General features: G+C 32.4%; 3 protein-coding genes across 3 annotated transcripts in view; 2 read left to right on the plus strand and 1 right to left on the minus strand.

Moving 5' to 3' along the window:
• LOC112904512 overlaps window positions 1-19775 on the minus strand; it is a 78502-nt gene extending 58727 nt beyond the window's left edge. The window contains exon 1 of the mRNA XM_025974651.1: window positions 18652-19775. The gene's annotated coding sequence lies outside the window, so the exon portion shown is untranslated. The remainder of the gene's footprint in view (window positions 1-18651) is intronic.
• On the plus strand, window positions 555-10864 carry LOC108738803. Its single transcript, XM_018472388.1, has 2 exons — window positions 555-879; window positions 10402-10864. Exons 1-2 carry the CDS (start codon window positions 741-743, stop codon window positions 10773-10775), a joined length of 513 nt encoding a protein of 170 aa, XP_018327890.1. The 5' UTR covers window positions 555-740; the 3' UTR covers window positions 10776-10864.
• LOC108738802 lies at window positions 19634-22988 on the plus strand. Its single transcript, XM_018472387.2, has 2 exons — window positions 19634-19842; window positions 22598-22988. The coding sequence occupies exons 1-2, from the start codon at window positions 19656-19658 to the stop codon at window positions 22936-22938; spliced, it is 528 nt and encodes a 175-aa protein (XP_018327889.1). The 5' UTR covers window positions 19634-19655; the 3' UTR covers window positions 22939-22988.
• Window positions 22989-23576: the final 588 nt, after the last annotated feature.

A 23576-nucleotide genomic window follows, 5' to 3' on the forward strand; every position in this document is an offset into this window, starting at 1 on the left:
AACATTTTGATTTTATTACCTTTTTATCATATTATTTTGCAACATATGTACACGTAGAGTATTCCAATTGACGATTTTGAATTGTCATTGTTTGGTTAGTGAATGGTCGATGTTTTCAGGATAGCGGTATTTGTCAAATTTATAAAATTAAAAAATGTTTGTGGTGTTAAATTATTTTCGAAGAAAATTAGTACTATTGAAATTAAAATTAAAGAGGCAATTTATAATGTAAAGCTCTCACTCGAGTCTTAAGAAAAAATCCAGTTAGAGAAATGGAGAAATTTGACTTAATGTAGTCTGAAATATATGTAAAACAATATATATAAAAAATAAAAGAATTTGGAGTAAAAAACTAATAGAAGTATGAGTTAGAGACATCCAACTGCTTGTCGTGACGTGGTTATTTTTTTGAAATACAATTTTACAATAATTGATTTCTATCAATGACTTTTGAATCTAGTAATGTGGTTTTTATCTGACCACAACTTTTGCATTCGCCTGTACGAGTCCAAAGCCAAAAAAGTTATCTGTGACAGACAATGTTGGTGCATGTCTACATTAGTAAACGTGTTCCAAATTCAAATTTGTCCTGCATTGTTTTCTTCAGCGACAATATTTTCTAGACAGGAAGACAATTGGTCCTTGACATTCATGTGTTACATTTAGCTAATAAATTGGTTAAACAGCCTCGTGGTTTAGTCTTTGTATTGACGGTACAGGTGTGTAAAGGACCTGGAAGAATGGGTCTTCGACTTCACGTAGTTCCTGTTTTATTTCTTTTCGTTTATTTTGTCTCTTTCGTTGCATGTGAAGATGGTGAGAACGTCAAAGAAAATTTACTTAATGTGGAAACCGTTGGGAGACAACTCGTTGAACAAGGTAAGATTACTTAGTTATTTATTTATTTATTTATTTATTTATTTATACAAGCAATAACCGCAAGCATTATCAATTAACCAACACAGTTAATTTATTGACCAAAAAGAAATAAGGTCAGAAAGTAAAGTTATTAGGTGTAATATACATAAGATAAAGTTTCACTGTAGGTTTGGTGAAAATAATATCTCAATTTTGTTATATTTTTGCCATATTATTTTGCTACATTTCTATACATAGTCTGTCTCTAATTTCACCCCTTTAGGGGTTGAATTGTGAATGACCCTTCCCAGGTGGATCTCCATATTGTATATAAGAAATTTTTATTTCAAATTTCATATTTCTATAACCAAGGGTTAAGAATACACACTGCAAACATTTAATTTATGAAAAGGACAAAATTACACATTACTTAAAATTGTCCTAAATAGAATGTTTCATAATTACTTAGTTAATTAATATAAATTACAAAAGAAACTAGTTGAGTTTTATTAATCTTTTAGTCCTTTTGTAATGTAATAATGGAATTTCTTTTGGGCTTAAGATACTTCAACCAGTTCGCTATAATCATGCAGATCTTTATCGGCTTGAGTAAAATATCTATAAATGTCAGCGAATTAATTAATTGCAGGTAGAAAAAGGTTAATGTCGTGTCGTAAAGACAAATTCCATTACAGGTCGGATTCTTTAATTAAAAAAGATTATGCAAAAAAAGATGCCCACGTGAAAAAGTTAATGAAAGCAAATTGCAAAGGCGATTTTGTGAACAACAAGATTATCCTTTGTGTCACTCTTGATTTATCAAAGGAATTGATTTTGTGTCATCGCTTAACTTTTATTGAAATTATTTGTTCACGCTTATCAATGTGCCTCCTCATGTAAAAAAAGTTTGACGAAAACAAGATTTAAATTGGCATCTCCAGATATTAATTAACCGTTTTATGTAAATCTTATTGTAAGTAAAAATGCGCTTAGAATATACTACAGACTGTAACTTATAACTTGGCTTCTATATGCTTAATTTATATTTGTGGCAGTTTTAAAAAAATAAAATAAAATCATAAAATCAAAAGCTATTTGAATCAATTAAGTATACACGTGTTGTCGTTGCAATCTTTAATATCACATCGTTTTGTTAATAACTTTCTTGCGCTTGGAATTCAGTTTGCAACTATTATAAGAGCTGTAAGTATGTTATCAATTTGTAAATTAACCTTTACATACAGATATACGTCGCCGCGGACTTTATTATAGTTTTTCTTTTAATTCTACAACTTTTTCTATGTATAGAAAGTATTTGTATATGTATCTCTTACTGCCAAGGCAGCGTTCGTAACAAATGCATTCTTTCGATAGTTTTTTCGTAGACTTATATCACAAAATATGTCTCCACGAAAAGCCTTTTTATTTAACAGAATAATGTACACCCCATTTGGACCCTGAAAGTCTGTTCTAAATATTGGTGGAAGAATTTTTGAAATCGGATAAGTAGTTCCCGATATTAACTACATACTTTACGGATTTTAAGGATTCTCTTTTTATTGGGCTTAAGTCATATCTCAAAAGTAGTCTCATTTAAATTTAAAAAAAATATTTTACCTCCAAGGGTGGAAAATTAGAAGATATTAAAAAAAACAGTTGGAGAAATTATTTTCGGTTGTATCCTTTTGACTTTTTAGTTTAAATTTGTAAATACGGGCAGACGGATTTTAAAAGTTAGTATTCTTATAAAAATTGATTAAACGGTTAATAAACAAAAATTGAGTGAATATCATTCATAAGCTATAATAATTTTACCATGGGGGTTACGAATTATTAGTGGTACAAATTTTTCAGATTCTTATCCTAATCTATAGACAATTGAAAAAGTAAAACAGATTTTAAAAGATAAAAAACTGCCGACAAGTCTAAAATTGTAAGACATTGTAATTTGCATAGTTTCTATTCTCGAAAAAGGTATGTAGCCGTCGAAAAAATTTATTGTAATGACTGACATTAATGGATTAGTTGTTAGTTGAGTATTTAAACAAGAAGAAGTGCTTGTAAAACAGTCTGTTCATTCTGTCTCTATGAGTCGATGAAACAAAAAGACTGGCGTTATTCTTACATGTTAGAGAAGTCAATAACCCGATCAAGTGATGTAAGGTTCCACTTTTTAAACAATTATTGGAAAAAACAGATTCACCAACTCATCGGCGTTTAAAGCTATTAACTTGTACAGTGAACAGCCAAATTTAGCTTGCTTGAAATTGTTTAACTTTTTTAACGATGAAAGTGCCTTTTGCAGAGAATAGGAAAGCCCAATGAACCCAAGCCGCTGCTAAAAATATTAAATACACTGCAGTTAATATTGCTCTTATCGTTATGGTTTAAAATCTAGACTTAAAATTTCAACATCATCCACAATAGACAAATTTTACGGTTAGGTACATGTATAGACACCAGAGGGAGTTACATTTCTATACAAGGAGCAGGTCGCTAGCAACAAGGGGTATATATAGAGAACGAAAATTACATGATCGAGACGTAAGTTGGGACACAAGGGTTGACGGGCAGGGTTGAAATGGATCAATATCATTGCAAAAATCACTAAAAGTTATGTGTTCCAAAAAATTTCCTTTTTATATTTTCTTTAATGTAGCACAAGGTCAAAACGCTTCCAGGATTGGTTAATTTAGAAAGATAATAACAATTTGGGAGTGAGCTGTGTTCACCCCAATCATCGTATTATTTTTAATTAATTATCGAAATTGAACATGCAAAACCAGAGTTATAAGTCTAAGGCTAAGACCTGAAAGATTAGACAAAGGTTACAGTTGACAGGCAAAGTTAAAGTCGAAGATAAGGATTATTCTTCAGATTACGATAACGATGTAAATTATATTATATACAAATATGCATTGGTATTATTTAAGTAAACCACCATAAACATATATAAAAATGTACATCAGTTCTATATACAATATTTTTGTCAGATTGTTAACCTATACTCATAACTGCAGAGCTTATAAATGTAACAATTATTAATTTATTACTATTTCAACGCTTTTATTGTTGCTTTTCTGGCCTTTTAATAAAGTTCTTTATCTTTTTAATAAATAGAGATGACCACACGACCCTCTGACCAAACTTTATTTTTTTATGGAATAGATATGTATGTAAATAAACCATTAGGGTACTTTTTATTAAACATTAAATCGATGGTGAATGTTAAAAAGTATATTGAATCCCATTTTCTTTATAGTTGCGAACACTAGTGACTTTAGTTTGTTAAAACCAAAACGCACAATTTTACGTAGATATCGGGTTCGTCGCTTGTTCTCTTGATCTAACGTTGAAGTCTCTCGCTTATTTGTTGCTATAATTCGTAAATTAAAGGCTTTACGCAAAAACTTTTCAGACAAAAATTTTTCTGCCATTTAAGGACTATTCAACTGTGCAAGCAGTATTTTCAAAAATAACGATTAGGTGCCCCAAATTGAATTCCTTTGCTTATATTGCAACTACAATGTATGAAAATGAGTTGTTAGGAGAAATACAGTAGCTAATGTTAATAACAATTAATTATAACAAATTTNTAAAGGTGTATGTTTGGAGCGCGACGCTGTACGAGTGCGAATCATGAAGGGTGGACACGGCGGAAAGAAAAGGTTAGAAGCGTTTGAAGTGTGGTGTTACAAGCGAATGATGAGAATACCGTGGATAGAGAAGGTTAAAAATGAAGAGATATTAGAAAGAATAGGAGAACAGAGGACTTTATGGAAATCAATAAGAAATAGGCAAGATAGGTTGGTAGTATAGCTTCTCAGACATAGTCAGAGATATATTAGTGGCAGAAATCGAAGTTCGAAAGAGTTGGGGAAAACTAGATTAGATTACTGTTCAAAAATAGTTGAGAATGAGGAATATTTTACATTTAAGGATAGGAAACAGTGGAGGTACGTGTCCCAACCAATTTTAGGACTGATGACCCTATAATGATGATGATGAATCAATTTAAATTCTTGAACTAATTGAAACTTTAAGAAATTAATTTATGTCCTTTTTTATTTTTTTTTTAGAATTATAAATTTTATTACTGAAGTGGAAAGATGAAGTGTTCAAGAGTTTACTTCTACACCAGTTTTCTCGCTGTTGTTTTCTGGGCGTAAATGCTTTTTTTTAAGGCCAGTAGACTTATCAAATTTCTGTTAATCGCAAGCGGTTTACATAAATTCGAAATAAACAATGACAGTTGTCGTTGTACAGTTGTGTATTCTAGGCATTATATGTGCATATAAACTGTCTAGTTAGTTATGCAATGCTCACTAGATAAGTCATTCTAAAATTGTAGGCAGGTACACACATAGATTCCTACGGAATATATGATCAAGGCAGGTTGTTTATATTACCACAAAAACCAGATCCGGCTTTAGAATTGAATCAGTTTCGGTGGTACATTTTTACGAAACTAGGACGAACATCAATTCTGATGTGTTTTTAGATGGATCAGATAGATCAACAGTTTATATATTTAAAAAGAAAAGTCCTAACTCAATGCCCAGACTAAATCGTTCGATAGATAGCTGAAATTCCTTTATGATATATATAAGGAATAAAGAAGGGAATTTAATCGCAAAGGGGGTAAAAGGGGTGACAGAGTTTGTATAGAAAATTCGTAGCCAGATTTACTTGAGAATATAGAGAACTAAAATTACATGATCGAGACTCAAGTTGGGATACAAGGGTTCGCGGGCAGGGTTGAAATGGATCAATATCATTGATGCTTAATTTATATTTGTGGCAGTTTTAAAAAAATAAAATAAAATCATAAAATCAAAAGCTATTTGAATCAATTAAGTATACACGTGTTGTCGTTGCAATCTTTAATATCACATCGTTTTGTTAATAACTTTCTTGCGCTTGGAATTCAGTTTGCAACTATTATAAGAGCTGTAAGTATGTTATCAATTTGTAAATTAACCTTTACATACAGATATACGTCGCCGCGGACTTTATTATAGTTTTTCTTTTAATTCTACAACTTTTTCTATGTATAGAAAGTATTTGTATATGTATCTCTTACTGCCAAGGCAGCGTTCGTAACAAATGCATTCTTTCGATAGTTTTTTCGTAGACTTATATCACAAAATATGTCTCCACGAAAAGCCTTTTTATTTAACAGAATAATGTACACCCCATTTGGACCCTGAAAGTCTGTTCTAAATATTGGTGGAAGAATTTTTGAAATCGGATAAGTAGTTCCCGATATTAACTACATACTTTACGGATTTTAAGGATTCTCTTTTTATTGGGCTTAAGTCATATCTCAAAAGTAGTCTCATTTAAATTTAAAAAAAATATTTTACCTCCAAGGGTGGAAAATTAGNTGTTCTAGTTTTAGGGAAATGCGAAGTTTAGCTCAGGATAGGAAAGAGTGGAGGTACGTGTCCAACCAGTGTTAGGACTGACGACCTTATGATGATGATGTAATAAAATATTCTTTTGTTTAGTTGTTAATTAGCCTATAATGTATACGTAGAGACTGGGGAATCGGGAAAATTGGGAAACAGTATTAGCGGGGAATAACCGGAAGGTTTTTTAAATCTTGAGTTTGTTTCTCATAAACATACTGGACCGAGACGGTAAAACCAAGAAAGTGGCCTTTAGCTAGGTACGTCTCTGTCTTGTATGAATTCGAGCCGGATTCAGGACTGCTCTGAGCGACATTTTCAACAATTTTTATTTCTCTACTTTGCATTGCAATGTCCTGTTTGTACTTGAACATAAATACACACAAGAAAGAAACAGCCAGCAGCCGAAGTCGAATGGAATTTTTGTGTGTGCGCCAATGATATTTACCTTGATTCTGAAGTTGTAGGTACCTAGTCGGTTAAACTTTAATCATACATTAGTACGTAGCATGCAGGTACGTTACATTACATTACAAGAGCGTTCTGAGCCGTCAGGTCTGAAGCATGATCTGATTAAAATAGGAATGAAAAAAAGCTCCGACAATCTCGCGCTTAATGTGGTGCTATAGCTGTCGCATTGAACGTATTTAAGAACATGACACTTTCACAACAACTTTGTCTGTTAATGGTTCTGACAGCTTATTAAAAGTAATGCACTTATACACCACTGTCTACACTGATTGCGGCCCTAAAAGAGGTTGAAACTAATTTGGGAAAATAACTTCTTAATTGCATATTATTACTTACGAAAAGCCCCGTCAAAATCAAATGCTAAAAGACGATTATAGGATTACTAACTACAATTTATTGTATTAGGTAAAAAAGGACCATTTAATCATAAACGTATTTTGCAGTAAATACTAAAATTATAGTAACCTTATATTTTTGTACATACAATTGTCTTGATGTTCTAGTTTTCTAAAAAATACTTGTTGAAACTACATAATCAATAATACAAAAAGACATATTATGTATAACAAATTATATTTATTGAAGAGAATAAAACAGTAAACAGAGTTTGAGAATCCTATTGGGTTATTTTCTAAATTACATTTGTACCTTCATACTTTCGATAAATTCTTTAGATTTATCGATTTATCTATTATTTATACAATAGTTTTACATTCTTAGAGTCCCTTCTGTATAATTGAAGTTAACAGAATCTTTTATTAAGGAGTCTGCCTGTTTGTCCATTGTACATATTGTTGCGATCGTTGTACAACTTCGTATTTTGCACATTAAACTTTCATTAGTTGGGTGGGTTATCAGTTAGTCTTACTGATGTCTTCTCTATCTTTTAAGCGTTAATTTTACTTCAATAAATACGTTTCGGAATTTCGACCTTCTTCTTGGCGGAGGTAAATGCATATCGGTCAATACTTTTTGAAGTAGATTTAAAAAACAAATAAGCGGCTTTAATAAATAAAATATAATACATTTTTTAGTCTTTCAAACGCTGATATGGATCAAAGCTGCTTATAATGACATGTCGGTGAAAGCTCAAGAGTAATAAATTTAAAGTCAATACCGCAATAGTTATAGGTATCCATGCACCATTAAAATCAAATTATCGGCGACAGTTCATAGCTTGCTGACCGCGCGGTGTTTTATGGCGATTTTATGAGACTTTTGTTTAATGTAGTAACGGTTTCGACAAGAAAAATTAACAAACCAAGAAAAATTTTAACGTCTTTCTACTTACTGGTCAGCAAGGCTTTGTTGTATAGACGAACCTCCGATACTGCTTTTATTTATTACTCATTAAACTGTCCTTTTAAGTTTGTACGAAAAACAACAACTGACGAAGACAATATTTAATGGCAATAATACTTATCTATTATTGTTTAATAGACAAAAGACGATTATTCGTGATTGTTAATATTTTTCTGAAGAAATACGTTTGTTAACGTTGATTCTCTTTTCGTTTTTCGACTCAAAAGTATTTTATCTCTTAGTGGAATTCGCTCCTTTAAAGTCGAATTAATATTTAATTAAACTACACAAGGTCGAGTCGCCTTCAATAAAAAGAAGTTACTTCTATGCTCGCGAACGGTTAATTTAGAAATTAGAAGAAGATTGTTATAGGTGTATGTTTGGAATGCGGCGCTGTACGGGTGCGAAACATGGGCGGTGGGCGTGGCGGAAAAGAAAAGGTTAGAAGCGTTCGAAATTTGGTGTTACAGGCGAATGATGAGGATACCGTGGATACAGAAGGTTAGAAATGAAGAGGTGTGGACACAAAGAATAGGAGAGCAGAGGACTCTAGGGAAGTCAATAAGAAATAGACGAGATAGGTTGGTAGGTAGGAGTTAGGAGGGGTAGAGGTAGACCTAGATTAGATTGCCGTTTCCAAACAGTTAAGGATGTGGGATATTCTAGTTTTAGGGAAGTGCGAAGATTAGCTCAATATAGGAAAGGGTGGAGGTGCGTGCCCAACCAGTCTAAGGACTGAGGACCTTAAGATGATGATGTTGATGATAAACTACCCAAACTTGGGCGATTTTCCTTTATCATTTCTATAGAAAATATTAAAATTGGTTTAAGTAGTTTACACAATAGCCAGTAGATTCAGGAACTATTTATGACCAGAAAAGGTTAACAAATTAATGAAGACATATAGCTATGTCCATTAACGTAAAGGCGAACTTGTATCTTGAATAAATTTTTTTACCTATGTGAGCATGCCTGAAATCGCATTCCATTCATCGTTAGTTTTGTCCTTCATCAGAGACATTTTTCTCAAGCAACGCGGATTTGATATTAAAATAATTGCCTCAGTTAATGTTCCAAAAATAGACACCTTTCGTTTTCGTTAAGAAAAAAAATAAATTATTTCAGACATTCGAAACATACATTATACATATTTATGTATCGAACACAAATAAAATACCATTACCATGCAGTGCATACCATTCTATTTTATACAATTTGAAGGTCAATTATTGATACTTGCTAGGCACAAGGTTGCTGAATTCTGACAAGGAAAAACGTTTACGTTATGTAGTCCAGTTTCCGTCGAGTACCTATCTTCTGGGATATTGTTTTTTGTGTAAATTTCTCGTACTAAATGCTTTCAATAGAATAATTATTCTTAAGTTTAAAAATGCCTGTAAAAAATACAACATGTAATTATACAACACGCTACTGAAGTGAAACTTCTTCAAATACACAAACATACCGGGATAGGGGTTAAGGAATTGGTTTAATGGTATTATTTGTACACTATGCTTCGTACGGGTGCAATGTTGATAGTAAATAGACCATAAAATGTCTTTATATACAACAATCACAGCTTTTTTGTCATTAGACGATACAAACCGGCCGGTACCGCCGCAACCGCTATGTCCCTGCATTTTAAGTCTGTAATATCTTCGAAAATATTCATTTAAATTACATGCTGTAAAGGGCCATATTGATCTATATTAAATGCACAATGTATTTAAAAGTAGTTAATTGGATAAGGATTAATGCTGTATTGCTTAAAATCGCTTAGTAAATAAGCCATCATTTCTCTTAAAAAGTAAAGGATAAAAGATGGTTATTGTCGGTTATCCCTAAGAGATAGACATATACCATCCCGGACTTTTTTGTAGACCTTTTTAAGGTGTACAATACTGTAGTATATTATTTTGATCTATCTCATAGGGTTCAGCCAGCGTTTGCAATGTAAGCGCAAAAAAATGTGTTTATTTACGACATCACATTACAAACCTCTAAAATTATCAGTGTTTCTCTACTATATTATGCATGTATTATACATATAAACCTTCCTCTTGAATTATTCTATCTATTTAAAAAAACCGCATTAAAATCCGTTGCGTAGTTTTAAAGATCTAAGCATACATAGGGACTGACAGCGGGCGAAATGCGTTGCATGATTTCGTTACATAGCAACTCGCATGAAACGAACTTACCCCACCGTGCGTAAAGAAGTTTCACTTCAAAAAGTCAACGTTAACTTATGTAAATTAAGCTTAATTCATAAGTTGATTAAATTTGACTCTCAATTATCACAAACTGAATTCCTAGAGCCGAACTTCTTTGTAATATATCTGTATCGTTATTTTTTTAGGTCGTACTTTTGTCCATCACGTAGTGAAACGTTTCATGGTCCTTATTCCGGTCATATTCTTCAAGCTTGGTATTGGTTTCGCCCTTTTGGTACTAGTTACCCTACTAGCCGCCAACAATGGTATAATTGGATTCCTGCTGCTGGTAGTTGGAATGAGTGCAGTGCTAGCGCGTCTCCAGGAAGCAAGAAGGGTACCATTCGCCCCGGCAGTTTATGCTGCTGCTCCGCCAGTGGCTCCTATCCCAGCTCATGTCCACTGGGACAGGAAAGACACCATGGAAACACCTCAGTTACACACAACTGGTCCTACTTTACCCAGTTACTATGGTAATACTGATGTCGTTTACCAGAAATACTACCCGAGTAACCAATAAGGATAAACTTGAACACATGCACGTTGTGTAAATGTAAATTATTAATTTATTTGTTTGTTGCAATATTTATTATTATTGTCTATTTTCCTTTTTTTTTGTTATTTATGAACCTAATAAAATTATTAGAGAAAATAAAAGTTGATTGTTTTGAGCCCAACAATAAAATGTATAATTGTAAGTTATTGTTAATAAAAACGTAAGAACAAGCGTTTTTTCTCTTTATTGGAATTTACAGGAAGACTATATAAACAACGTTTATGTTATAGTAACTTCAAAGTTAATTATCACCGCATCGATGTTTTTAGAATGATATGTAGTAGGTAACTATCAAATTTGTTAGGTTAGGTTATCACTACTCTAACATCTTAGAGATGTGTCCAACAAGAAAGAATGTCGACTATTAACTCTGTATTTGTCTCTACCGAAGAACTTTCCAACAAGCGTATGTAAAGTTCACACGACAGCTTGCAAATAGTTAATAATCTACTCGTCTTCTTGCGCAAGCGTAGTCGTTACCACAAATCCTAAAAACATCGACGACAACACAGTGTCTTGCTATACAACGGTATTATCGTCTTAATTAATTTTTTTTATAATCGAATTGATCTCTTTTAACATATCTAACAATAAACGCTTTGGTTGGTTTTATGCGTTGTTTATACTAATTAGGTAAATTTAATTGGATATCATTAAAGAACAGGAAAATTAACAACTTTCTATGTCCTTTATATGCTCCTGTATTACGTATTTATATACGTGTATCGTATGTATGTATATTACGACCTTACCAAAAAAAATAGGTCAACTTTACCATTCCCGTTAGACAGGCTTTAATAACGACAACAACAACTTCATGTGATAGCAACCTTGCTTGAAGAATGCTGATATAATACCACTATTATGAAGTACTGACAACTTGCGACATAACAAATTAATCTTTTAGCTTTATATAGAGGAATTAACGCCTTTGAATAGTGTGTACCTGGGGAACGCATTTCGGATTAATCACGTCGACAAATAGATATATATTACTAAAAATCTGTCAAGGATTTCTTTTTAACCGATTTTTGAATTATCAAAACAAGCTTCTATGATAAAAATAGAATCGTGTGTTATTTGCAATAAAATGATAAGAAATAATGTCCTGTAGATTGTTGATGTTACATGGGGTATATTGCGATAATTTACGTAATTAATCATGAATTTGTGAAAAAGTATAGAGGCGAGGATTATCTTTGCAGTTTGCATATAAAATTGTGGAAAACATTTAAAATTTAATGCATCTTATTGAAATATTTTTGGCACAATTATGTGATATTATGAATATAGTAGTTTTGATTTTATATTATCTTAGACCTTTCACACTAAATTAAGGTCAAATTTCTTTCATATTACTTCCAAATAGAATGTAATTGTGTTGAACCATACTTTCCACATGTTGACTGAACTTGTTTATTGATGGGCAGGTATACTTTCGTCCATCGCTGATTTATGAATTCTGCTTGATTATTACGAATTTCACTTTCTAGCACGTGCACTAAATTCATATAAATGAGACCTCCCAAGCCAGTAGTGTAGGTAGGACTGGTTTCTATACAATTCAACTTTTTTTTCGTTAACCTACTTTTTATTAATCATCTTTTCCATTTTTTTTAATAATTGATTAGTAGGTAACCTACAAGACTTCTAATGACAAGTCTTTTAAACACCTGACGCATTCACCTGTTTTATTTTAAGAGATAGGTATGCCTAGAAAGTAAAATCATAAAAAATGAAGAAGAAGCTTAACTAGCCATTAAGAAATGTAGTAGATTTAATTAACAACACGTTAGGTAGGCAGTTAAAGTTAGATTAAGTTACATCGGGGTGGTCAACCCGCCGCCCGCGGGCCGCTAGGGGCACTCCTTCAATATTTTCCGGCCCGCGAGATTCGTTATAGTTTTACGAAATGTATTTATTTAGTAAAGACCAAAGTAATAAAAAAACCAAAGTATTTATAATAAACATTTGTGCATCCATCATGAGAAGAAATTAACTTTCATTTTAAAACAATATTCTTGAAATTATATGACAAATATTGTCTATTTTATTAATGGGTTTACAATTATGAATTCAAAAAAATAAATCTAATATGAAAATATAAAATTTTATGTGTCCGCGGAGTTTTGAGTCATTTCCAAAGCAGTTGTAAGATCATTTGGGTTGGCTACCCCTATGTTACATAATTGGAACAGTATTAATTTTTAATAGGTATTTTTAGTTACGATATGATGAATAAAAAATTAAATACACACTATTTGCTAGAAGAAGTATCAACCCTGAATATATATTCTAAAAGCTAACCACTTTGTAGTTCAACCACTCTGGTATAATAAAAAAATACTAAAGATAGTCCAAATATTGATTTTTGGAGAAGATGAAAGAGCATTAGTCGAGTTAGAAAACCTGACTACCTAAACACTTAACTGTGCTAAAATATTAATATACATGCATACCTCTTTTAATTTTTGTTTGCATTACTATTGGTAAATTACCGTGTTAAATTCAGATTTAAGTGTCTGCAATTTTCATTCATCATTTATCGACAAAAATGTGTTTACGCTTAATGATTATTAAGAAAAGAAGTGAAAGTTTATTAGAAACTACATATTTAAAAAATAGTTTCGCATTTGGAGACATCAATGCTACGTTAGAAGTGAAACTCTCACTACGATTGGTAATAAACTTGCCATATGACACTAATAAACGGCATTATACGTACATTAACATAAAGTAAAAGTTTTTTCATTCATTGAATTATATTTTCGTTTTCACAAGAGTGATTACTATAATCTGTATTTTAACAAAAAACAAAAGAGGGTTAGGGGTTGTTTGCTTTGCTGATAAAATAGTTCAATCTGAACGTATGAAAAGTTCCATACTAGGTGCATTTAATTGTTGTATAAATGTATAAATAAGCGTTTATTATCCCACAGGATACAATTAATAAAATACAGCTGATATAAATTGTGATCAAACAAGGAAAGTAAAGAGTAATATAAATTAACACTGATATAAATAAATAATCAAATACTAGACAATTTATTACAATACATGCTAAATACGAAATACTTATCTATCTACAATCATCACTAGTTCAAGCTCCTCGAACCTTTGGGAACTTGTAACCATTTATAATAATCAATATAGATGGATAATAAAATTAATCAATAAATAAGTGAAGTGTTTGTTTAAATAAATAGAATAATTTTTTAAAAACAATTATGAGAGGACCCAAAACGTAATTTTTTACGACTTTAATATAGGATTCTACTCGATAGCTATAAACTGTCTCTTATCATGTAGCAAATCCTTTCTCTTATGATTTATAGAAATTAATTTTCAACTTTGTAAATAATTATACAATTAACCTAGTCAGGTCTCTTATTATTGGCTATAAAAGCCTGCCTCAATAAAGAGAGCATGTAGCAGTAGTAGTAGTACAATCCCTTTCTTTTCCTACATGTTAAACTGCCATATTAAATACATTAATAAGTATATGTTGAAACAGAATGCATAACAACATACCCAACCTAAGCCGCAAGATTGACCCAGATACTGAGTGGATTTCTTCATGATATTACTTTAAATAGCTATTCTAACATTTGAAAGTCAAATGCTGTTGTTCTACTGTTTGTTTAAACAAATCACTAAACTTCAATCTGCAATAGAACTTTTAAATATATTGGGCGCTCCCTTTTGAAGACATATCTCAACTTGGTTTATATTTAATAAAACGAAGATAAATTTGATTGTTGTATAATCGCTTCTGTAATACGAATAATCATTTTGATTACAACATGTATGCTTATCAACCTTTCTTCGAAATTATACTATCTGACGAAGATAAATAAATGGTAGAAACACCTAAATAGTTAATTGTTATGAAATTTGTTAATTTTTTAATGCAGTTATGCAAATCACACAGAATCATTCCGATAGAGAACTTGGGTAGAGCATGTGAAAGTATTTAAAATCATTTTTGGTTCCGCTACATTCACTTGATGGTTATAGCACAATCGTGACATAACTTAGTTTTTACCAACTTATCGTTAGTTTTTTGTACAACCATCATGGAGATTAAATGCCTGATCTACCAGTGTAGTTTGAGGATGCATGGTACTGTTAGTGTGGTTTGTAAATCGCATTAAATCACACTTCAGCTCCTGTAGGCACTGTGATAATTGCAGGGGCTTATAAAAAGAATAGGTTCATGTATACTGGGATTCTCCGAGAGTGGTTATATACTAACATAGATTAGGTCTTCTACCCTGGGATAGTCTTGGGAAAAAATATCGATATATCGATAATAATGTCAACTATTGGTGCATCGATAATTTTTTATAGTAATCGTAATAGTTATTGATTCATCGGCAACATAAGCACCTGATATACCTAGTAGATAAATTTGGTCAACTAGAGCTGTTCTAAAATCTGAACTCGAATGCACCATTTGCTTACTGATATTTCGGGAAATCCCCAAAGAATTGACACTGTTCATTGATAGTAATCGACATATCGATATTTTCGATAGTTGTTGATAGTTATGGATACATCGACAACATAAGCACCTGCTATACCTAGTAGATAGATAGAGTCAACTATAGCTGATCTGAAATCTGAACTTGAAAGCACCATTTGCTTACTGATATTTCGGGAAAGTCCCAAAGAATTGACACTGTTCATTGATAGTAATCGACATATCGATATTTTCGATAGTTGTTGATAGTTATTGATACATCGATAACATAAGCACCTGATATACCTAGTAGATAGTCAACTAAAGCTTTTCCGAAATCTGAACCTGAATGCACCATTTACCTACTGATATTTTGGGAATCCCCAAAAAATTGACATTGTTCACAAATTGAAGGTTGACTTCGTTAATACCGTATCAACAAGATACCAACACGTTTTAATGTGCTTGTTCAAAAGCTCGTCAAGAACTTGAAAAGTTCAACAAGGTAAAAGCTACACGGACAGGTATTAAGATCGCCGGCCTAGATACGGACCTTATGTCTGCGAACGACGTGCTGTTCTTAGCGATATGGTGCAGTTACACGGAGCTGATGTGGATTACTATGTGACTATAATTTAACTTTAATAATAAGGTTCGAAGTTTCGCACTCGAGCTCGGAGAAGTTGCTCTCTAAGAAATAGTAACAACCTGAGCAGGGGCAAAAAATAAATGGATATTGTAATTTGTTAATTTAATGACATATGTAACAATTATTACATGGTTTCTTTTTGCTGCGGACACATCAAAATTAAATTAAATTAAATTACACGGAATGCGAAGGCACTAGTTAGTCGTCAGCTCTTTCCTTTTTTGTATACCTCGCTCGTAGACAGGAACGCACTTCATGTTCAGAGTTCGAGGCTAGGCAAAAAAAGTGCTTATTATCAGGTATAGAGGCTTACTAATGTTTATCCAAAAATATTCAGTTAAATGTAATTTAAAATTTCGATGGTTAAATTTAAAATACAGTCAAAATCTGTTATAACGACATCGAAGGGACTGCTCGCATTTGGTTGTATCTAATACCTATCATTGAATCTATGTTTAACATATTCATGTATAAAATAAAACTACATTTTATTTATTTCCCGTAATATATATGTATGTATAATTATCATTTTTATATATTACTAAAATCTGTAACTTTAGTTATTTCAATTAAAATGTTTACAATACAGCTGATAGTTCTAACAGATATAATTCTTCGAAAATATCTGCTAAATGTAGTCGCTTAAAGAGGTATGTCGTAAAAAGCAGTGTTCTTTATATGGCGGTCTAATAGAATTCAGCCGGGACCTATGATTTTGGTCAATATAACCGGTATGTTGTTCTAAACGATGTCGTTGTAAACGGTTTTGACTGTATTAGTGATATTTTCTTTTTTATTTTTTTATTTACTTCTTCAGGAAATTATTTTCTTTCGAGGGGGCATTTTCTCAAGGAGCACTTTTTTCTGTATAGCTGTATTCCTAAGGTTTCCGAAGTCTTTCCAGAGAATATTTTTTCTAGATTTACACTAATTAATAGTCAAAAACATTAATTGACAGCAGTGAAAAAAAGGCTTCTAACGGAGTTCTAATTTAAACATAATTCTGATTTTATGAAGAAGCATTTAACATGTAATGTTAATACGAAGACTGACTAACTAACGTTAGCTACACCACTGCTTCTTATGCATTACGAAAAATTTATAATTTTGTTTTAAAACAACACCAATGCTGGAAAATTCATAATCGACTCATAGGTTTTCATTTATAAAACCCATATCTTAACATATATATCTTATCTTATTAGTCTCTGGGCATTTCCCATGCGTACGCTACTGTGTTCACGGAACTGTGAACTCACGCAATTAAAGAATTACGAAAAGAATACTTCATCGCCTATAAAAGTTTAGGTAACTGTAAAATTTTTCATATATATATACGTACGTCGACAAAAGATACTTATACAAATAAACTTTTACATACAACATACCTACATATAGAATTTGTGGAACTGCATCATAATAAGGAAAACTTTCTTTGAAAATATATTTGATCTCTGTATACATTATTAAAACTTTGTCCTATGTATTTAGGTGCTGCAAAGCTGCAGAACCGCCAAAAAAATATGTATCTATTTGTGTGAACTAATTACCAAAATTTTAATAATGTTGTGTTGAATATTAGCCCAAACGAATTATCTGGGTTCCTAGTCGATAGCGTCACAGTTGAAGTTTTGTCATTTAACTGGTCCGCACAAGGCAGTTCTGCGCACTTCTTTGGAAACCCGCACCGGTCCGCTTTACACCTATTTGTTGTCATGAAGTCGCAAACTTAAACAGGTCAAGGAGCTGTTTTCAATGCAGCTAATTTGTCGTAGAACATTTGGTTCATTTCATTACGAGCCGTCACTCAGAGATTAATTAAGCAGTTTTTGTCGTTAACAATTAAAAATAATAATAAAGTTGCTTCTGAAAAAATAACAGGCGTAACAATTCACTTCCACTCGAAGGGATAATCAGCTGTCCGAATCGCTCACATCGTTAATTTATTAGCTCATCCTTCAAGTTTTGCAAGGTACTTGATGCAATTAGTTTAAATTTAGTTTGATAGGTATACATTAAATATTAATTACCATCATCATCGTGGGGTCGTCAATCCTAACACTGGTTGGACACGCACCTCCGCTCTTTCCTATACTGATGAGATAAAACATCCTGCATCTTGAACTATTTGTGAATAGTAATCTAATCTAAGTCTATCTCTACTCCTTTTAACTCCTGTTTCTGTTTTTAATTATATATGTCTCTAACAAACTCGTCATGCCTGAGGGCGTGTCCTACCAACCTATTTCTGTTCTGGTCTCCTAAACTTCTCCTACCTCCTCATTTTTAACCTTCTCTATTCACAGTATCCTCACCCTTCCCCTGTAACAGCACATTTCAAACGCTTCTAACTTTTTCTTCTCTGCCGTGCCTACCATCCACATTTCCCACCCTTACAGAAATACTGTAATGTTAATAAACATTTTTAATATCAAAATAACTGCCTTTTTTAAGCTCATATTGCTATTTGCATGCTGTTAAGATGCAAAATACCCTTCAAAAAATTTTGGTGACTCTCTGGCTAATCTTCGAAACGATTGAACCTATTTTGGTGGGACAAGAGTGATCGCGATCTAGAAGACCTTTCTTGATTGTTTAATTAGAAATAGGAATTCTAGATATTTAAGGCTAATATATATATAGATTTATAGTATTAATGAGACTTCAATGAAATACTTATATGTAGGTACTTAGTAGCAAAGATAATATTTAAAATTGTTAGTTCTTACCTTAATATTGTTTGTGTTTATATGTTTGTTCTGTATTCTGTTACACACACACTTGTACACAATCACACGCCCAGCTGTTCCGGCATAAAACCTAATAACAATTCGTGGACGAGCATGTTCGAAATGTTATCAATCTGTTCGCTTTCTTCGCCATTCACTTCTGCTTCTCGTTCTCCAGTTTTCACGTCGATCGGCGTATAGCAGTAATAACAGAAGAAAACCGGTGTCTCGGATTCAGCGGAAGTAAAACGTCGTCTATAGTGGAGTTTCTTAATCAAAATGTGAAATGGGAGCACCGGACGCTGTTGCCTGTTACCCTCGGTCGTATTTATTCTTTCTTTCGCGTTACTTCTTATGATGATGACCATTCGGTGGAACGGATTTGAATTGGTCAGCTGGAAGTCGGCATCGAATTACGAACATAAACCAAAACACAACGAGACGAAAATAAAAGCAATCGGCGGACGGCATTGTGTGTTACAGTGACCGATATACCAGGATTTTGCAGGATTATTGTGCCCTTTGACAGTGTTAGACGCGAATTTGTCAATATTTGGACTAACAAGTGGTTCAAACAATACGTGGGACTTCAGCGAAGTTCAGTGTAAAAGGGTGTGTAGGAACATAAGCCGCAAGGAAAACGTACGGACATTTTGTGTAAACACAACGAGGAATCGAAGATAAAAAATTGTAACCTCTGCGTATTTTTAACCCTTCATTTGTGAATAATTTTGGGCAATATCTTCTGCACCCAAAACCAGGAAAGCGCTTCAAGGAGTTATAGCAAGAAAAATCAATCTTCTTTTTAGCTTTTGATAAAGCAGGTGTCATCTTCAAAACTCTTGACACATCAGCTGGTCTTAGAATATTTATATAGGTTCATAATACATGTGTATATAAGGAGCATTTAAAAATCAAAAGTGGCAGTTGGTCTCCAGAAGTTGTTACCACAAAACTAGTAGAATACAGAAGACATAAATCAAGATCGTTAAAGCAAAAAATAGATGTACGAACGAACGATGTCAAGTGAACTTTTTGTGTGTTTACTTTTTGCTATGATCGTACTTTTAAACTCGCCTGAATGTAATGCAAGTGTTAAAGAAGAAAGTAAAAGCAGTTTGAGTAAAACCAGTGAAGATTTTGAGTTATCAGCTGCTCTGGAAGAAACGCTGCGGGGTGTATTGAGTCAAGGTAAATACGGAATCGTAAATAGCTGCATATGTTGAGTTCTATATTGGTGGCAGTTTGTGAAGGCGAGATCTGTAAACTATAAAATAGTTGTTTTAATTTCGATATAGCAGGAACGGCGAAATCTCTAAATGAATTAGCAGATAGCTGCTTTAGTTTTTATACCAGGGGGTTTTACGAAGATGCGGTCTGTAATAAATAATAAAATAATTGTTTCGTTTCTTTAGCAGGAAAGGCGAGGCCTCTGAATGAATTATCAGATAGTTGCTTTAGTTTCTGTACCAGGGGGGATTTTACGAAGATTAGGTCTGTAACAAATTATAAAATAGTTGTTTTAGTGTCTACAGCAGCAAAGGCAAGACCTCTAAATGAATTATATAATAGCCGCATTAGTTTCTGTACCAGGGGGGATTTTACGAATATACGGTTTTTAATGAATTATAAAAAAGTTTGTTTTAGTATCTATACCAGGGAAAGCGAAGTATTTAAATGAATTATAAAATAGCTGCTTCAGTTTCTGTACCAGGGAGGATTTTACGAAAATTAGGTCTGTAACGAATTATAAAATAGTTGTTTTAGTGTCTACAGCAGCAAAGGCAAGACCTCTAAATGAATTATATAATAGCCGATTTAGTTTCTGTACCAGGGGGGAATTTTACGAATGTACGATCTGTAATGAATTATAAAAAAGTTGTTTTAGTATCTATACCAGGGAAAGCAAGGTATTTAAATGAATTATAAAATAGCTACTTCAGTTTCTGTACCAGGGGGATTTTACGAAGATGCGGTCTGAAATGAATTATAAAATAGTTGTTTTAGTTTCTATAACAGGAAAGGCACGGCCTCTAAATGAATTATCAAATATCTGCTTTAGTTTCTGTACCAGGGGGGATTTTATGAAGATGAATTATAAAATAGTTTTTTTAGTTTCTATGGCAGAGAAGGCAGTGCCTCTATATGAATTATAAATAGCTGCTTTAAGTTTCTGTGCCAGGAGGAATTTTACGAAGATGAAGTCCGTAATGGATTACTTATAAAATTTTAAGTCCGAGGGCAGTTTCTCAATATTTTATGATCAAACTTAAACTACTAAAAGAAACGATTAGTTTTCTATTTTACGACATGCGTGAAGTAAAATGACCCCTCATATGTGCATTATTTTGTAGATTCAGTTTTCTTAAAAAGATCCAAGTAGATATTCCTTCGGCTAATAAATAATAACAGCAGTAGGTAATTTTTATAGAGCTTTTTTGATGCGGTTGAACATCACTTTTTGCATTATTCTGTTTACCGCTAAATCAATGACGTTTGGTTTATATTCTTCGTGATGATTTCGCCATCGGTTCCCATAAACTATTAAGAATTGTTTTGTGATCTTCTTTACGCCTTTTTATAAATTATAATGGCTAACGGAACTACTGCGAACGCAGACCATAACAAATCTTAATTCCAAATCAATTTTATTTATTATTAAACTTTCCCACCAATTTTACTGATTCCGATGTTTACGGAAAAATACCGAATTCGTATAAAATATTCAATTATGTCACTAGCACCGTATTAGTAACATACTTTTATGTGTGTTTTCATCCGTTACTGGAAACCCATCGGAAAACTGGCATCTGGGTCAATGAAATTCAAAATTATAGTAACATAGATATTATAGTATACAGCTGTTACTCACGAAGAGTTCTTCTAATCTCTTTGCTAATTTGCAGATTAAATTGTTACTTTTAGAATATCTGGCACAACAAAGTTATAAACTATCCCTGAGTCCGCAATTTTGCCACATAACAATGAACACCGTTCAATGTAACTAATATAAAAATATACTTTTACCATATACGGTTTGCTTCTAAAGAAAACTACCTACAACAATATTTGGGTCTAAGTATAGATAATAAATGTCGAATAATTGATAACTACAGTTTAAAAATGAATACTTTTTGTACTTTTTTGGAAATTCAAGTTCGTCACGTTCTAGTTATACTGCCCTCAAGGTAGCATCGTTGAAATCCATCTCATGGAAACGTTCCAACTTGTTCTTCTCAATAGGCGCCCACATTATCTTTGAATTGATCCATCTAATGAGCATGTAACATAAAATATGACTTTAAGGGACATTTTGGTGCCCAAAGTTTCGCTCAACGCTGTATAATTCTCAGCTGTGCTTTTTCCGATATATCCAACAACTACTAATTCAAAGCTGTTCCAGATTTGTGTTTCGTCAATATTAAGTAATTGAGCAAATTCGTCACTGGCTTTTATTTTCTTTATTTGTTAAAAAATTCTTCAAACACCGAAAAAAAGCTTGATTAAGAACCTTTTGAACGAATTGTTTTCGTTATATCCAAATTTATTAGCAATAGAAGCAACATCATTCTTGAGCTTTATAATTGGTTCCCATTTGACATTATGTTTCCCTATCTTTAACTCAGTTGGTTTGGTCCATGCTTGGTGTTACTAATGTGCTTTGACTACTCAACTGTCCCATAAACAAAAGTAGCAAGAATATTTAGTGTATTTTGGAAAACTAATCATTTTCAAATCCCCTATCATTGGCCAATCCAGATATTGGGCTCTACTTCGGGGTATTTTCCGAAGTAATATCAGGATTTGAAAGTTAGTATCTACTTCCCGAGATTTGGAAACCCTATACATCTTGCTACCTGCTGCTTATATTTACTTAATTAAATTTTATTTGTTAAAACATTAACACAAATGACCCTAGTATGAATTTAATTGCATATTTTTGCAGATTTGGAGCCAAGAAAGAAAAAGAAACAAGACAGTTTGTTTGCCAGAATTCTTCCATTCCTAGCAATGCCCTTTATCATGTCTGCCATGATGGTCCCGAAAATGCTTATAGCTTTAAAATTTCTAATGATACAAGCGTTTGTGGTAGGAAAAATCGCGATCACTTTGGGGTTGATAAATATGTTTAGAAATCGAAATAATCAGGGTGGAGTGTACAGCCACAACATTGACTTAACCCCTAGTCAAAAACAGATTGTAGAAGCTAATTATGGACATGCTGGAGATGGTCCCGAATACGGGACATACGTCAACAGTTGGGACAGAAAAAGAAGAAGAAAATGAAGTCGTTATTGTAAATACATTTTTTTTACTAAAGATTGTACAGTTGTTTGTTGTTATAATCACCGTAGTTTTAGAAATATTTATTGATAAGTTGTATTTATTAAATGTATATATATCTATTTATATTGTATTTCTTACGATTAATAAATGATATTCAGAATCGTTAAATAATATCTGGTATGTTATTTTAAATGACAGCACGAAGCTCTACAGTCTTTACAAAAGCGAATACTTAAAATAATTTTTAAAAAAAATTTGGAAGAAGTAAAAATTGAAATTAGACCGTTAAAAATAAAACAAGACTACATATTTAAATGTGTAACCTATAAATATAGTTCATTACAGGAAAAGTATTTGACCAGTAAAAGTATAACTAGAAACAAAAGTATTTCATTACCGAATTGCAAATTGAATAGTGGTAAATACCGATACAAACATGTAGCTACTACTACATTTACTGCTCTACCAGATTCGCTTAAAACATTAAACGGTGTTAAATTGAAAAAAAATAAAACATTACTAAAAAATTGGTGTAAAAAAATTATAGACAAATAACATTTCAAATTAACAAATTAACATTCCTTTCTTTTTTTTATATATACGCTCCATAATAATTTAAATTGATAACCATATTTACT

The sequence above is a fragment of the Agrilus planipennis genome, unplaced genomic scaffold, assembly GCF_000699045.2.
Source record: "Agrilus planipennis isolate EAB-ADULT unplaced genomic scaffold, Apla_2.0 scaffold197, whole genome shotgun sequence".
Taxonomy (NCBI): domain Eukaryota; kingdom Metazoa; phylum Arthropoda; class Insecta; order Coleoptera; family Buprestidae; genus Agrilus; species Agrilus planipennis.